The following is an 18,902-nucleotide window of genomic DNA, read 5'->3' on the forward strand; positions in this document are numbered from 1 at the left end:
CCCGCGTAGAAGAAGAAAAAGCGCGCGGATATTACGTTTCATTTCCTTTGTGTGTTTACATCTGTAAAGACCACAAAATGGCTCCTACTAAGCGTCAGGGATCCGGTTCATGAAAAGACGCAATCTCTCCATCCGCACACGGACTACTATTTCACAGCAACTGCCTAAAGACTTTCAAGAAAAGCTGGCTACTTTCCGTGCATATTGTAAAAACAAGATAGCTGAAAAAAAGATCCGGCCAGAGAACATTATCAACATGGACGAGGTTCCACTGACTTTTGATATTCCTGTGAACCGCACTGTGGATACAACGGGAGCACGTACGGTGAATATTCGCACCACAGGGAATGAGAAGTCATCCTTCACTGTGGTTCTAGCTTGCCATGCTAATGGCCAGAAACTTCCACCCATGGTGATATTCAAAAGGAAGACCTTGCCAAAAGAGACCTCATCATAAAAGCTAACTCGAAGGGATGGATGGATGAAGAAAAGATGAGCGAGTGGTTAAGGTAAGTTTACGCGAAGAGGCCGGGTGGCTTCTTTCACGCAGCTCCGTCCATGTTGATATACGACTCCATGCGCGCCCACATCACGCTGGTTTTTAATATATTATTAAAGTTTGACTGACCTATCTGACTGTTTTTTTGACATTCCTTTAGCGCAGTTAGATGCGGCTTATAACACGGGGCGGCTTATAGGTGGACAAAGTTTTGAAATATGCCGTTCATTGAAGGCGCGGCTTATAACCCAGGGCGCCTTATGGTGCGGAAAATACGGTACAGTAAACTGACAGTTAATATTCAAACATTTGACATTTCAAAATTTTTTGAACAGAAATAGTTCATGCACATTCAGATAAATTCTTCAAAATTACAAACCCCGTTTCCATATGAGTTGGGAAATTGTGTTAGATGTAAATATAAACGGAATACAATGATTTGCAAATCCTTTTCAACCCATATTCAGTTGAATATGCTACAAAGACAACATATTTGATGTTCAAACTCATAAACATTTTTGTTTTTGCAAATAATCATGAACTTTAGAATTTGATGCCATCAACACGTGACAAAGAAGTTGGGAAAGGTGGCAATAAATACTGATAAAGTTGAGGAATGCTCATCAAACACTTATTTGGAACATCCCACAGGTGTGCAGGCTAATTGGGAACAGGTGGGTGCCATGATTGGGTATAAAAACGGCTTCCCAAAAAATGCTCAGTCTTTCACAAGAAAGGATGGGGCGAGGTACACCCCTTTGTCCACAACTGCGTGAGCAAATAGTCAAACAGTTTAAGAACAACGTTTCTCAAAGTGACATTGCAAGAAATTTAGGGATTTCAACATCTACGCTCCATAATATCATCAAAAGGTTCAGAGAATGTGGAGAAATCACTCCACGTAAGCGACATGGCCGGAAACCAACATTGAATGACCGTGACCTTCCATCCCTCAGACGGCACTGTATCAAAAACCGACATCAATCTCTAAAGGATATCACCACATGGGCTCAGGAACACTTCAAAAAACCACTGTCACTAAATACAGTTGGTCGCTACATCTGTAAGTGCAAGTTAAAGCTCTACTATGCGAAGTGAAAGCCATTTATCAACAACACCCAGAAACGCCGCCGGCTTCTCTGGGCCCGAGATCATCTAAGATGGACTCATGCAAAGTGGAAAAGTGTTCTGTGGTCTGACGAGTCCACATTTCAAATTGTTTTTGGAAATATTCGACATCGTGTCATCTGGACCAAAGGGGAAGCGAACCATTCAGACTGTTATCGACGCAAAGTTGAAAAGCCAGCATCTGTGATGGTATTGGGGTGTATTAGTGCCCAAGGCATGGGTAAATTACACATCTGTGAAGGCACCATTAATGCTGAAAGGTACATACAGGTTTTGGAACAACATATGCTGCCATCTAAGCGCCGTCTTTTTCATGGACGCCCCTGCTTATTTCAGCAAGACAATGCCAAGCCACATTCAGCACGTGTTGCAACAGCGTGGCTTTGTAAAAAAAAGAGTGCGGGTACTTTCCTGGTCCGCCTGCAGTCCAGACCTGTCTCCCATCGAAAATGTGTGGCGCATTATGAAGCGTAAAATACGACAGCGGAGACCCCGGACTGTTGAACGACTGAAGCTCTACATAAAACAAGAATGGGAAAGAATTCCACTTTCAAAGCTTCAACAATTAGTTTCCTCAGTTCCCAATCGTTTACTGAGTGTTGTTAAAAGAAAAGGTGATGTAACACAGTGGTGAACATGCCCTTTCCCAACTACTTTGGCACGTGTTGCAGCCATGAAATTCTAATTTAATTATTATTTGCAAAAAAAAAAAAAAGTTTATGAGTTTGAACATCAAATATGTTGTCTTTGTAGCATATTCAACTGAATATGGCTTGAAAAGGATTTGCAAATCATTGTATTCCGTTTATATTTACATCTAACACAATTTCCCAACTCATATGGAAACGGGGTTTGTACAATAAAAAAAAAAATTGGCCGGGGGCCGGGCTGTAACTATGTATATATATATATATATATATATATATATATATATATATATATATATATATATATATATATATATATATATATATATATATATATGTGTCTTAATAAGGTGATCCAAAAAATAGTGCTCGATACCGTGGTAGAGCGCAATATATGTATGTGTGGGGAAAAAATCACAAGACTACTTCATCTCTACAGGCCTGTTTCATGAGGGGTTCCCTCAATCATCAGGAGATTTTAATAGAAGCATTCACATACCATGGTTTATATAGGGCACATAGTGGGTAGGTACAGGCTGGCGTAGGGGCGTGGTGATTACCTAGGAGGTGTTTCCGTCTGTGCCGGCATGCTGATACAATTTCGCTGCGCTTGTTGAGGGATGACAGGTCTGGACGGTAAATAATAAACAGTTTCTCTTTCAAGCATAGGTTGCATCTTTTATTACCACTATTGTAAGGAGTGCTGGATGCAAGAATTTGCCATGTTATTGAATATTCAACATTATTGTCTTTGAGGTCCCAAATGTGTTTGCTGAGTTCTGTGGTATTCCGCAGGTTTTGGTTCCTGAAAGAAGCCTTGTGATTGTTCCATCTGGTTTTAAACTCTCCCTCGGTTAATCCTACATATGTGTCGGATGTGTTAATGTCCTTGCGTGTTACCTTAGATTGGTAAACAACTGATGTTTGTAAGCACCCCCCGTTGAGAGGGCGATCAGGTTTCTTGCGGCAGTTGCAGCCTTTGTTGGTTTTGGAGTCGCTCTGTCCGGGGGCCGACGGCTCATTTGCAATTGTTTTGTTGTGGTTTGAGATAATTTGTCGTATATTGTTCATGCAGCTGTAGCTCAATTTAATGTTGTTCTTGTTGAATACTTTTCTTAGGGTGTTGCCTTTGGGGAAGTGTTTGTCAATCAGAGTGAGGAATTTGTGGCCAATGTTAGTTGAGACGTTTTTGCTGTATGGGGGGTTGTACCAGATGATGTTGTTTCGTTTTCTGTTCTTTTTTGGTTGGTTTCCTGGCGTGGGTTCATAGGTGAGGGTGAAATTGTATCCGCTTTCATCAAGGGCTTTTTGGTACGGGGGGGTTTCTTGGTCAAATTCAGCTTTGCTAGATGACAGCATCGATAGCCTTTTATTAATTCCGGTAGGTATTCTTTTCGTGGTGGTGGGTGGGTGGTTGCTGTCATGGTGCACGTATTGGAGTGTTGTGTTGGGTTTCGTGAATGGTTGGTAGCTGTTATTTCTCAGGTTGAAAGTGACGTCAAGGAAGTTGACGGTTTGCTTGTTGGCTTCAATCGTGATCCGTAGGCCGTTCTCTTTGAAAATTTGGCATATGCGCTTCTTGGTATTCTCGCTGCTCCTTGGCGAGGCGCGACACACTGCCAGTCCGTCATCACGGTAAATACCAAGGTTCAGATTGAGGCTGGCGAGCTGGGAGAGGAGGAAACTCCCAACGAGTTCACACGTTTCTGCTCCGTCAAAACTTCCCATAGTGACGTCAAATGTTGCATTGTTCTTTTTTTGCCATGGTGTACTGTTGTGGATGAGAATGGAGTTTTGTGCGTGGATGATGATGTTTCTTTCGTTGCCTGTGATTGAGTCGTAGTCTGAGGCGAAGTCTAGTGCTTGAGTCAGTAGGTATATATATATATATATATATATATATATATATATATATATATATATATATATATATATATATATATATATATACATACATATATATATTCCTTGTGCACTAATTGACTGAAAGAGCACGCACTTGGCGCGATGATGTCATGTTATCCATGGAAAAATGCATTTTTAGACAATATGATTTGCCTGAGCGGCTAGGAGACCCCGAAAGTAACAAGTGGTTGCCTTGTTGCCTTTCCATTAAGAACAATACATTTGTTTTTAGTATAAGTTTGCTGGTTTCAAGAAATGTAATATCATTATGTCAAGATAATGGCACTAGCATGTACTTCATTTAACAATATTTTTCAACATATTGAAGTCTTCCGCCCGATTGTAGCTGAGATAGGCTCCAGCGCCCCCCGCGACCCCAAAGGGGAATAAGCGGTAGAAAATGGATGGATGGATGGATATTGAAGTCTCTTTTTTTTTCTACCAAGAAAAGTGCACTTGTTATTAGTGAGAATATACTTATTTTAAGCTATTTTTGGGTTCATTGAGGTTAACTAATTTTACTTGTTTTGGAAAGTCTTGACAAGCCAAATGTTCTTGTTCTATTGGCAGATAATTCTGCTTAGTTCAAGTAAAATACCCCTCATTTTTGTATTTGTTTCCCTTGTTTCTGAACACTGACTTTTTGCAGTGCACTTAATCACTTTTGTTCCATCTCCCACTTTTCTCACCAGAATACAAACGTGAATTGACCATTTTTCATTGTTTTGAAGAATAGGTTCCAACTCTCAGCCTCTGGTGATTCTGCTAAAAATGCTTCATAGTAGTAGGAGGAGTCATGCGCTCTTAAAAGATCTGGAGAGATGTACTCACCTCCCACCCACTACACACCTACCATACCTCTTGGAGGCGAGCGAGAGAGAGAGAGAGAGAGAAAGGAGAAGTCATAAGGCATAAGTTGAAATGAGCTTGTTGAGGTGTGAGGAAAGGAGGAGGAGGAGGTGGTGGAGAAGGTCTTTGCCCGAGTCTGACAGTTCTCTGCCAGCAGTGGAGCCAGAGGACCATACCGCCGTATTTACCTTTTTTTTTTCACCCACACGGGGAGTTGTTGAACTGAAGGCAAAGACTCAACTGAGTGCTTGCTTTAGGAAGCAGATTCCAGTCGCCACGGTGCCTAAACAATGGAAGCCAACTCCAAAAAGCACGGCTTTAGAAAGGGTCGGAGTGCCACTTTCAGCATTGATGGCTTCAACATCACCATAGGTAAGTCTCAGTCTTTTTCCACACACTCATGTGTGTGAGCGAGAGTGTGTGTGTGTGTGTGTGTGTTAGGCAAGCAGGCGTTTTAGCAAGGCAGACACGGCTGCATGGTTGAGCACATCACATTGGAGCCTCGCTGCTTAACTGGGCGCATTAGTCCATTCTGCTGAAGTTGATGCTTGCAGCCGCACTGCGAGCACACCATGGAAACAAGCGAGCTTTTAGACCAGCGCTGACGTCACCCAGGGGTTCGTTCTATCGTCCTGACAACCGCAGTGTTGATCAGTTTGGGCGCTGGGGGAAATGTGGGGAAACTTTTAATCTGAGAGTTCTTTAGGATCATGACTTTTGTTGCGATGCTACAGGCCAGTGTTTTTCAACCTTTTCTGAGCCAAGGCACATTTTTTGCGTTGACAAAATGCGGAGGCACACCACCAGCAGAAATCATTAAAAAAGGAAACTCAGTTGACAGTAAAAAGTCGTTGTCGCAAAGAGAGATACTCCTTCTTCTTATCTAGTCTTATGTCCAGGTGCGGAGGACAATGGGTATGTGTTTGGGCTGAAAAGACAAGACAGCGAGGGTGGGAGGGAGAGAGACTTTATAGAATAGAAGGTTTCCATTTTTTAGATCAGACGATCTTAGTGTTCTATGCTGGACTGGTCTCATTTATATTTACAAAGCTTTGCAAATATATTACAAAATACCTATTCTGTCTCTGGTGGTTCTTCTACTCAGCTTTAAGTGTCGTAAAGAGCTTGGGAGCGACGACCAGAAACTTGAATTCCCTGGGAGGAACAACTGGTCAAACGCAACAGCACACATACCCGATATGTCCTGGTTGTGCTTGATACATCTCTGGCTTAGTAGTTTAAGACCATGATACCAATATGTAACCAATGATGTAATATTGTATAATCATGAACATCTTTCACCAATCTACTTTACTTTACGTCCTAATGCAAGTAGGACATGTTTGATGTCCTTCATGCTAATATGACATCACATGACATGCATAAGCTATAAGGAAGGGAGTTGTCCTGCACTCCATGGAACAGAACTACAGGAATGAAATTGTAAAGCGGGAAGGACACAGGTATGTCATTTCTAGATCTGAGATACTTTTATGTAAATATGATAAGTATATTTGTTGTTGTTGTTACCGACGCATTAATGTCTGGTGCAAGTACAATAAGCCATTCTTTGGTTCAATGTTAGCAAGCTATCCTGCAAAGATCCTGTAATAGATGTGCTGTGAAATAACACCAGGACAAGCTACTGGACTTCATTTGAACTACCGTCTTCTCACACATTTCAAGTGCAGGCGCACAAAAGTCCTAAAAGTAGTTGACAGTAAAACAAAAGTCCCAAATAAGCGGACTGTAAGACAAGGCATTCTGCGGTGTACAGCAGTGTTTTTCAACCTTTTTTGAGCCAAGGCACATTTTTTGCGTTGACAAAATGCGGAGGCACACCACCAGCAGAAATCATTAAAAAAGGAAACTCAGTTGACAGTAAAAAGTCGTTGTCGCAATTGTTGGATATGACTTTAAAGCATAACCAAGCATCAATCAATCAATCAATCAATGTTTATTTATATAGCCCTAAATCACAAGTGTCTCAAAGGGCTGCACAAGCCACAACGACATCCTCGGTACAAAGCCCACATACGGGCAAGGAAAAACTCACCCCAGTGGGACGTCGATGTGAATGACTATGAGAAACCTTGGAGAGGACCGCATATGTGGGTAACGCCCCCCTCTAGGGGAGACCGAAAGCAATGGATGTTGAGTGGGTCTGACATAATATTGTGAGAGTCCAGTCCATAGTGGATCTAACATAATAGTAAGAGTCCAGTCCATAGTGGGGCCAGCAGGACACCATCCCGAGCGGAGACGGTTCAGCAGCGCAGAGATGTTCCCAGCCGATGCACAGGCGAGCGGTCCACCCCGGGTCCCGACTCTGGACAGCCAGCACTTCATCCATGGCCACCGGACCTGTGCCCCCCCCCCCCCCCCCCCCCCTCAAGGAAAAGGGGAGCAGAGGAGAAAAGAAAAGAAACGGCAGATCAACTGGTCTAACAGGGGGGCTATTTATAGGCTAGAGTATACAAATGAGTTTTAAGATGGGACTTAAATGCTTCTACTGAGGTAGCATCTCTAATTGTTACCGGGAGGGCATTCCATAGTACTGGAGCCCCAATAGAAAACGCTCTATAGCCCGCAGACTTTTTTGGGGCTCTGGGAATCACTAATAAGCCGGAGTTCTTTGAAGGCAGATTTCTTGCCGGGACATATGGTACAATGCAATCGACAAGATAGGACGGAGCTAGACCGTGTAGTATTTTATACGTAAGTAGTAAAACCTTAAAGTCACTTCTTAAGTGCACAGGAAGCCAGTGCAGGTGAGCCAGTATAGGTATATATGTATATGTATATATGTATATAAAGGTATATACAGTATAGGCGTAATATGATCAAACTTTCTTGTTCTTGTCAAAAGTCTAGCAGCCGCATTTTGTACCAACTGTAATTTTTTAATGCTAGACATAGGGAGACCCGAAAATAATACGTTACAGTAGTCGAGACGAGACGTAACGAACGCATGAATAATGATCTCAGCGTCGCTAGTGGATAAAATAGAACGAATTTTAGCGATATTACGGAGATGAAAGAAGGCCGTTTTAGTAACACTCTTAATGTGTGACTCAAAGGAGAGAGTTGGGTGGAAGATAATACCCAGATTCTTTACTGATTCGCCTTGTGTAATTGTTTGGTTGTCAAATGTTAAGGTGGTATTATTAAATAAATGTCGGTGTTTAGCAGGACCGATAATCAGCATTTCCGTTTTCTTGGCGTTGAGTTGCAAGAAGTTAGCGGACATCCATTGTTTAATTTCATTAAGACACGCCTCCAGCTGACTACAATCCGGCGTGTTGGTCAGCTTTAGGGGCATGTAGAGTTGGCTGTCATCAGCATAACAATGAAAGCTAACACCGTATTTGCGTATGATGTCGCCTAGCGGCAGCATGTAGATACTAAAGAGTGCAGAGCCAAGAACCGAACCCTGAGGAACTCCGCACGTTACCTTAACATAGTCCGAGGTCACATTATTATGGGAGACGCATTGCATCCTGTCAATAAGATAAGAGTTAAACCACGACAAAGCTAAGTCTGACATACCAATACGTGTTTTGATACGCTCTAATAAAATATTATGATCGACGGTATCGAAAGCAGCGCTAAGATCAAGAAGCAGCAACATAGATGACGCATCAGAATCCATCGCTAGCAGTAGATCATTAGTCATTTTTGCGAGGGCTGTCTCCGTAGAGTGATTTGCCCTGAAACCGGATTGAAAAGGTTCACAGAGATTGTTAGACACTAAGTGTTCATTTAGCTGCTGTGCGACAATTGTTTCGAGGATTTTCGAAATAAAGGGAAGCATGCATCACTATAGCTCTTGTCTCAAAGTAGGTGTACTGTCACCACCTGTCACATCACACCCTGACTTATTTGGACTTTTTTGCTGTTTTCCTGTGTGTAGTGTTTCACTTCTCGTCTTGCGCTCCTATTTTGGTGGCTTTTCTCGTTTTGTTGGTATTTTCCTGTAGCAGTTTCATGTCTTCCTTTGAGCGATATTCCCCGCATCTGCTTTGTTTTAGCAATCCAGACTGTTTAATTATCTTTTGTGTGGACATTGTTAGGGATGTCCCGATCGGATATTTGGATCGGATCGGCTGCCGATATTTGCCAAAAATTGCGTATCGGCAAGGCCTGGGAAAATGCCGATCCAGATCCAGTTTTTAAAAAAACGCCCGTCCGTGTTTTCCAACGCACCGATTTAAATAATACATTCCACTTTTCTGCTGCTCCGTAATTTCCGTTCCGCATTTTCCAGCACACCTTCAACACATCCACAGGTCTGTGGAATCTCACGCAGTTGCTTTTAGCTGCTGGCATTACACGACAGGCTCTTGTCACTCTTTCCTGTGTCTCCCTCTCACAGACAGCAAGCGCACCTTCTTACACACGTCACAAACTGTCACGACATACGTCACATACTGTCACGTCATACGTCACATACGTATACGTCCTCTCCCAGCAGAGAGCGAGGTAGCGGCATGGCTAACGTTAGCTGTGATGCTAGCGCAGCCGCTAAGGTGCGCGCCTGCTCAAGCGTCCTCTGCGCACGGCAAATCTATGCCACGCACAAAATCAAATAAAAAAAATAAGCGCTTAACAATTTTCGACACACGGACACGACAGAGACAACAGTTTTCGTCATCATTGTTCAAATATTGTGACGTCTGTTGAGACGCTTATCTCCATTCGGTGCCACACGTCCACACCATCAAAATGGCAAAAAGTTCCACATCAACACCGTATGAAAAAATTAGTGATTTTTTTAGTTGTGATTTCCTTCTCTGCATGAAAGTTTAAAAGTAGCATATATTGATGCAGTATGAAGAAGAATGTTTTAATGTAGACATGCAAGCCTTGAAAGAACATTTTGAAAATCAAGACTACATTTCCTGCAAATGGGTGCATTTCTACCCTATATTTTAACTTTAGATTTATTCTCATATCAAACTCTTTTGGCTGTCTTTTTGACACTTACATCCGGCGCCCCCCTCCACACCCTGGATTATAAATAATGTAAATAATTCAATGTGATTATCTTGTGTGATGACTGTATTATGATGATAGTATATATCTGATAGTATATATCTGTATCATGAATCAATTTAAGTGGACCCCGACTTAAACAAGTGGAAAAACTTATTGGGGTGTTACCATTTAGTGGTCAATTGTACGGAATATGTACTTCACTGTGCAACCTACTAATAAAAGTCTCAATCAATCAATCAAAACACATAGAATCATCATACTGCTGTGATTATATGCATCAAGTGTTCATTCAAGGCTAAGGCAAAATATCGAGATATATATCGTGTATCGTAATATGGCCTTAAAATATGGCAATATTAAAAAAAGGCCATATCGCCCAGCCCTAGTTCAATGATGCCATTTCTGTTTGTCATGTATAATTTTGTCTATTTTGTGTTTATCCTTGAATAAACAGGTCAGTTTCTTGTTACCAACCATTGTGTATTATTCAAACTCCCCTAATTCAGCTGGCTAGTTGTTATCAAGAGTACTAAAACCCTTTTCAACATGATTCTGACAACTAAGTAGGCTAAATAACTTTAAACTTTAATACATATCGGTCAGTATCGGTATCGGTCAGTATCGGTATCGGATCGGAAATGCAAAAACAATATCGGTATCGGATCGGAAGTGCAAAAACCTGGATCGGGACATCCCTAGACATTGTTGATTGTCATGTCATGTACGGATGTACTTTGTGGACGCCACACGCTGTAAGTCTTTGCTGTCGTCCAGCATTCTGTTTACTTTGTAGCCAGTTCAGTTTTAGTTTCGTTCTGCATAGCCTTCCCTAAGCTTCAATGCCTTTTCTTAGCGGCACTCAGCGACACTTGCCTTTTATTTATTTTTGGTTTAAAGGGGAACATTATCACCAGACCTATGTAAGCGTCAATATATACCTTGATGTTGCAGGAAAAAGACCATATATTTTTTTAACCGATTTCCGAACTCTAAATGGGTGAATTTTGGCGAATTAAACGCCTTTCTAGTATTCGCTCTCGGAGCGATGACGTCACAACGTGGCGTCACATCGGGAAGCAATCCGCCATTTTCTCAAACACCGAGTCAAATCAGCTCTGTTATTTTCCGTTTTTTCGACTGTTTTCCGTACCTTGGAGACATCATGCCTCGTCGGTGTGTTGTCGGAGGGTGTAACAACACCAACAGGGACGGATTCAAGTTGCACCAGTGGCCCAAAGATGCCAAAGTGGCAAGAAATTGGACGTTTGTTCCGCACACTTTACCCACGAAAGCTATGCTACGACAGAGATGGCAAGAATGTGTGGATATCCTGCGACACTCAAAGCAGATGCATTTCCAACCATAAAGTCAAAGAAATCTGCCGCCAGACCCCCATTGAATCTGCCGGAGTGTGTGAGCAATTCAGGGACAAAGGACCTCGGTAGCACGGCAAGCAATGGCGGCAAGTTTGTTCCCGCAGACGAGCGAGCTAAACCCCCTATCGACCCTAGCTTCCCTGGCCTGCTGACATCAACTCCAAAACTGGACAGATCAGCTTTCAGGAAAAGAGCGCGGATGAGGGTATGTCTACAGAATATATTAATTGATGAAAATTGGGCTGTCTGCACTCTCAAAGTGCATGTTGTTGCCAAATGTATTTCATATGCTGTAAACCTAGTTCATAGTTGTTAGTTTCCTTTAATGCCAAACAAACACATACCAATCGTTGGTTAGAAGGCGATCGCCGAATTCGTCCTCGCTTTCTCCCGTGTCGCTGGCTGTCGTGTCGCTTTCGCTTGCATACGGTTCAAACCGATATGGCTCAATAGCTTCAGTTTCTTCTTCAATTTGGTTTTCGCTACCTGCCTCCACACTACAACCATCCGTTTCAATACATGCGTAATCTGTTGAATCGCTTAAGCCGCTGAAATCCGAGTCTGAATCAGAATCAGAATCAGAATCAGAATCAGCTTTATTGTCATTACGCAAGGTAACGAGATTGAGGCCATTCCATACAGTGCGATGTGTGCATGCTAGAAAAACAATGTGCAAATATATAAAAATTTAAAAAATGTAGAAGTGCAATGAATATGGTGTGAATGAATATATACATGAAAAAACAAAACAAAAACAGGGTGGTTGGTGGAATGGGTTATTGCACCGAAGAGAAGGCAGTTATGAGGGACAATGGGGCAGTCCGTTCAGGATGGTTATGGCCCTGGGGAAGAAGCTGTTCTTTAGCCTGTTTGTTTTGGTTTTAATGCACCTGTAGCGCTTCCCAGAGGGCAGCAGGTGGAACAGGTCAGAGCCAGGGTGGGTGCTGTCCTTGATGATGGCACTGGCTCTGTTGAGGCAGCGGGAGGTGTAGATGTCCGTCAGAGAGGGGAGAGGGCGGCCGATGATCTTCTGAGCCGTCTTGACCACTCTTTGCAGCCTCTCCCTGTCTGCTGCAGTGCAGCTGCCGTACCATACCGTAATACAGTAGGTCAGCAGGCTCTCGATGGACGAGCGGTAGAAGGTCAGCAGCAGGTCAGGCTTCAGGTTGTACTTCCCGAGGACTCTAAGGAAGTGTAGCCGCTGCTGAGCCTTCTTGCTAATGTCGCTATAGCTTGCTGTTCTTTCCGCCATGTTTGTTTGTGTTGGCTTCACTATGTGACGTCACAGGAAAATGGACGGGTGTATATAGCGATGGTTAAAATCAGGCGCTTTGAAGCTTTTTTTAGGGATATTGCGTGATGGGTAAAATTTTGAAAAAAAACTTCGAAAAATAAAATAAGCCACTGGGAACTGATTTTTAATGGTTTTAACAATTCTGAAATTGTGATAATGTTCCCCTTTAAGTGTTTGATACCTGTTTACCTGCACACTGCCTCCCGCCTTGTCTGTGTGTCTGCAGCACGGTGCTACAGGGGTTGGTGCGTGTGCCTCACAATATGAAGGTCCTGGGTTCGATCCCCTGGCTCTGGGTTTTTCTTTGTGGAGTTTGCATGTTCTCCCCGTGACTGCGTGGGTTCCCTCCGGGTACTCCGGCTTCCTCCCACCTCCAAAGACATGCACCTGGGGATAGGCCCCTCCCACCTCCAAAGACATGCACCTGGGGATAGGTTGATTGGCAACACTAAATGGTCCCTAGTGTGTGAATGTTGTCTGTCTATCTGTGTTGGCCCTGCGATGAGGTGGCCACTTGTCCAGGGTGTACACCGCCTTCCGCCCGAGTGCAGCTGGCATAGGCTCCCCCCCCCCCCCCCCCCCGCCTACTTGAAAGAGACAAGCAGTAGAAAATGGATGGATGGATGGATGTCTGTGTGTCACTGCACACAAAAAACACATAAAACCGAATATATCAGTTCAGAATTGGTACTTTTGAGAAAGAGGGCTTGGAAAGTATCTTTTGGCTGTCACATGGCCTCCATCACTGACACGCTGGATGCTGGCATGGACAGTTGTCATGGCAACCCAGAAGAATCACAATCAATGGGCACGGTCTTTTGCCAATCACCTCTTCTGAGGCATGACTGCACAGTCGTAGGACCTCATTGCCCCTCGGCTCCATTGCACCATGAACCCTGCAGAACTGCTCTGCTGGTGTTTGGACTCCAACTCTGGCGTTTTGTCATGAAGCGGCCATGTCAGCGCAGTCGTGATGCAACAGAAAAACATTTAAACTTTGCCACTGGTTTGGGTCAGGGTTAGAGGGTTAGGGTTATAATAAGCCCATGCCCAATAAGGCATTAATAAGTTCTTAATAATGACTAGTTAAGAGCCAATATGTTACTAATTTGCAACTAATTAATGGTGAATATGTTCCCCATACTAAAGTGTTACCATGTTTTATTACTGGTGCATAAAATGAAGTGTGCATAAACATCACCTTGTTCAAAGAACAAAAGCAACACAGTGCATAAACTCACAACAAATTACCAGAGGTGGGTAGAGTAGCCAGAAATTGTACTCAAGTAAGAGTACTGTTACTTTAGAGATTTATTACTCAAGTAAAAGTAAGGAGTAGTCACCCAAATATTTACTTGAGTAAAAGTAAAAAGTATGTTGTGAAAAAACTACTCAAGTACTGAGTAACTGATGAGTAACATACACACACATATCATATATATATATATCTTTCCCAAAGACAACACCCTAAGAAAAGTATTAGGGTGTTGTCTTTCCCAAAGACAACACCCTAAGAAAAGTATTCAACAAGAACAACATTAAATTGAGCTACAGCTGTATGAACAATATACGACAAATCATCTCAAACCACAACAAAACAATTGCAAATGAGCCGTCGGCCCCCGGACAGAGCGACTCCAAAACCAACAAAGGCTGTAACTGTCGAAAGAAACCTGATTGCCCTCTCAACGGGGGGTGCTTACAAACATCAGTTGTCTACCAATCTAAGGTAATACGCAAGGACATTAACACATCCGACACATATGTAGGATTAACCGAGGGAGAATTCAAAACCAGATGGAACAATCACAAGGCTTCTTTCAGGAACCAAAACCTGCGGAATACCACAGAACTCAGCAAACACATTTGGGACCTCAAAGACAATAATGTTGAATATTCAATAACATGGCAAATTCTTGCATCCAGCACACCTTACAATAGTGGTAATAAAAGATGCAACCTATGCTTGAAAGAGAAACTGTTTATTATTTACCGTCCAGACCTGTCATCCCTCAACAAGCGCAGCGAAATTGTAACAGCATGCCGCCACAGACGGAAACACCTCCTAGGTAACACATGAGCCAATCACCACGCCCCTACGCCAGCCTGTACCCACCCACTCTGTGCCCTATATAAACCATGGTATGTGAATGCTCCCATATATATATATATATATATATATATATATATATATATATATATATATATATATATATATATATACACATATATATATATATATATACACATATATATATATATATATATACAGTATATAATTTATATTTATTTATTTTGCCGTTTTTGTTTACATGTTAAAGGTGTTTTAATGAATATACATGCATGTTTAACACATATAGATTCCTTTCTTTCATGAAGACAAGAATATAAGTTGGTGTATTACCTGATTCTGATGACTTGCATTGACTGTAATCAGACAGTAGTGCTGATAGCGTCCACGTTTTCAAATGGAGGAGAAAAAAAGTTCCTCCTTTCTGTCTAATACCACATGAAAGTGGTTGGTTTTTGGCATCTTATTTATCCAGCTTCCATATTCGTTTTTATACACTTTACAAGAAATACATTGGCGGCAAACTCCGTAGCTTGCTAGCTTGTTTGCGCTGACTTTCGGAGACTCTTGTTTTGAAAGCGCAGGCGCGATGGAGCGGCACTTTTATTGTGAAGACAGGAACTGTGCAGTCAGTCTTTAGGCTTTTGACGGGATGTACGGTTGAAATAAAAAGGGGTATTTTTTCCTTCACACTTTTGATTGATTGATTGAAACTTTTATTAGTAGATTGCACAGTACAGTACATATTCCGTACAATTGACCACTAAATGGTAACACCCCAATAAGTTTTTCAACTTGTTTAAGTCAGGTCATGTGACCGCCTGGCTCTGTTTGATTGGTCCAACGTCACCAGTGACTGCATCTGATTGGTGAAACGGAGTGAACGTCACCAGTGACTGTATTTGTTGAAACGCAGGCACTATGACAGACCAAAACAAACAAAGCGTGCATTAACAAATCGATAAAAATTAGTAGCGAGTAGCGAGCTGAATGTAGATAAAAGTAGCGGAGTAAAAGTAGCGTTTCTTCTCTATAAATATACTCAAGTAAAAGTAAAAGTATGTTGCATTAAAACTACTCTTAGAAGTACAATTTATCCCAAAAGTTACTCAAGTAGATGTAACGGAGTAAATGTAGCGCGTTACTACCCACCTCTGCAAATTACACACCTGCAAATCAGTCTGACTTCTGCTGTTGTCGTATCCGTAATACGCCGATAGGGAGAAGTTTTTATTTACTCGATGAGTCGGGTGTGTCTCGACCTTTGCCAAACCCCTGAGCCCGACTCACCGAACCCCTAGGGTTCCATCCAACCCAGGTTAAGAACCACTGATCCACTGTTTATTTACCCCAATCACTGCAGATTTAGGCGTATTTTGAAAGGTTTAGAGGCAAAAATAAAAGCGATCATGAAATAAAGGTTTTAAATGGGATGGAGCTGATTTTTACTGTCATGTCTGTGTAATCATGTTTTGTTTTAAGTCATGTTTTGTTTAGTTTCTGGCTTTTCACTCCCTTGTCTTGTTTGCATGATTACCCATTAGTTTCACCTGTTCCACGTTTGGACTCATTGTGCACTCTTGTTTGTCACCATAGCAACCATTAGTTTTCACCTGTCACGTCACGCACCTGTTTCACGTTTTGAGTCACGCACCTGCTTTCACTAATCATGTCCATAGTATTTAAGTTCATTCATTTTCTGTTGTTCGTCCTGACGACATCCCCGCATTTATGCCCCCTGTCACACTCTGTCCACCTCTGCGCACTTCATGTCCATGCCAAGTAAGTTTGTTTATTATTGCCACAGTTAGTGTTTTTTTTGTTGTTCATAGTTTTTTGCCCCCGTGCAAGTCGTTTGTTTTCGTTAGTCAAGTTTGTACATCCGCCTTGAGCGCGCTTTTTGTTCCTTTGTTAGTGTAAAATAAATAATGTCTTCACCTTCACGCCATGTCTGGTCCAAATGTTCATTTGCACCTCGGGAGAACAAACCAAGCCAAAGTCCAAGTCATGACATTTACACTCTTAAGAAAAATATTTTTGTAGAAAATGTAAACCATTCATCATCCCCAAAAAGTGACTGCTACCTCACTTCACTTGACACTTTCAGTATTTACAGAAGAAAAGATTGGAGGCACATCATGTCTTTACATCTGAGGGGTCCACAAATTAAACATTAATGCGTGAAAGACAAAGTTGGACTCATTGGTGCATCGGTAAGTCACGTATTTGATTGACATAATGAGTGCCGTGTTGCTGTGATCGTGACGCTAGTGAGAAAAAGGATAAGTTTGTTTAAAGTTGATTTCCTGCTCCAAATATTAGTCTCATCTACAAATCATGTCTGCAGTTGTTTTCATGGTGTGAAGTTCATATTTGGTCTCATTATTTAGCTGTGTGTGTCCCTGTTGTTCAGCATGAATCTTTGCTAGTGATATCAAGATATAGTTTATGTTGTTGATCCTATGAGAGATTTATTCATCTGGTTTATTAATACTATTAAGCAGAGGTGTGGACTCGAGTCACATGACTTGGACTCGAGTCAGACTCGAGTCATGAATTTGATGACTTTAGACTCGACTTGACAAAATGTAAAAAGACTTGCAACTCGACTTCGACTTTAACATCAATGACTTGTGACTTCACTTGGACTTGAGCCTTTTGAATTGACATGACTTGACATGACTTGCTACTTTCCCCAAAACCCAAAGATGAAAAAGTTATTCGGGAGCGCTCCGTATTTTTCATTGTGTACTTGTCTATCAGCGTTGCGTGTGTCAGCTGGTGTGCTCTCAGTACAACAGCCAATCAAATTAGATCTACTTTGTTTTCATCACACAGCATTCATCCAATCAAATTGCAGGACAACCAACGAAGAAGACATGTCCAAACCACACGCCAGTGAACAAAAAATGATACCTAAAATAATTTTGTTTGGGTATAAAAATTACGAGGTGGTCAACACAAAACAGTTTGCAGTATGCAACACATGCGGTTCCAAAATTACTGATGCAGAGGCAACAACTTCCAACTTCGTCCGGCATTTGAAGTTGCACAAAGAACGGTAAGTTGTGAATGTAAGATAACGTTTATTGGCTAAGTAACGTGACTTTTATTTGCTGTGTAGTTAAATCAGTGAGGCTGTAAACTCACTGCTAACGTTATAACGTTATTGCAAACACGGGAATCTGTTGCAGTTCACTACCTTATTCATACTTTTTGTTCAGTGATTTTTTTTAAGCAGGGTTACGTTAGTCAATATATCACACGTAACGTTAGACGGCGGTCAGCAGCACCGCGTATTTTAGCCACCTAAAAAAAGACAAAAATAGTCAAATAAAGGTCAGTTAAAATGTATACTATATTATGAATATGTGTACCGTTTTAGCTAGCTTTCTGACATACTGTTGGTTGTTTACCTCAGTGGTCCCCAACCACCGGGCCGCGGCCCGGTACTGGTCCGTGGATTGATTGGTATCGGGCCGCACAAGAAATAATTTTTTTTTTCTTTCTTTTTTTAATTAAATCAACATAAAAAACACAAGATACACTTACAAGTAGTGCACCAACCCAAAACAACTCTCTCCCCCCTTTTGTTCTGGGCATTGAACATGAAGACTCTTCCTTCACTGTTCCGAGTGGCCATGAGAGTCTTGGCAGTGCCTGCCTCCAGTGCTCCAGTGGAGCGAGTTTTCAGCCATGGTGGCATCATACTACGCCCCCATCGTGCACAAATGACTGACAGACTCTTGGCTAATTTGGTCTTTTGCAAATGCAATGCAGCATAGGGCCCTGACATATAAAAAGTACAACTTTTTTGTTATGTTCACGTATATGTCATGTTTTTTCAATGTTAACACTTTTGTACAAATAAGTACATTTGCACTTTATTTTTCAATGTGTTTGTTCTGTAAAGGAATGAGTTAATGTTTAAAATGACTGGTTAATAGTGCTATTATAAAGTGCAATGTCAGCACAATTTTCTTTCCTGCAATTTAAAATGCACTTGTTTTAATAAATAAATACAGCGTTTGAAAAGCATACACAATCTGTGTTAATATATTAGTCTGTGGTTAAAAGGACTTGAAAGGACTCGAAACTCAAAATGCAGGACTTAGGACTTGACTTGAGACTTTCC

The 18,902-nt window shown here is 41.8% G+C and overlaps 1 protein-coding gene across 2 annotated transcripts in view; it reads left to right on the top strand.

The window, feature by feature from the left end:
• The first annotated feature begins 5,257 nt into the window (after positions 1-5,257).
• Positions 5,258-18,902, top strand: part of pde1cb (phosphodiesterase 1C, calmodulin-dependent b) — a 315,596-nt gene continuing 301,951 nt past the window's right edge. For both annotated transcript variants that reach the window (XM_061941990.2, XM_072912884.1), the window contains exon 1: positions 5,258-5,400. In XM_061941990.2, coding sequence (XP_061797974.1) covers positions 5,319-5,400 — 82 coding nt within the window. In that variant the 5' untranslated portion in view covers positions 5,258-5,318. The remainder of the gene's footprint in view (positions 5,401-18,902) is intronic.

Source organism: Nerophis lumbriciformis, linkage group LG03, assembly GCF_033978685.3.
Source record: "Nerophis lumbriciformis linkage group LG03, RoL_Nlum_v2.1, whole genome shotgun sequence".
Lineage (NCBI taxonomy): Eukaryota > Metazoa > Chordata > Actinopteri > Syngnathiformes > Syngnathidae > Nerophis > Nerophis lumbriciformis.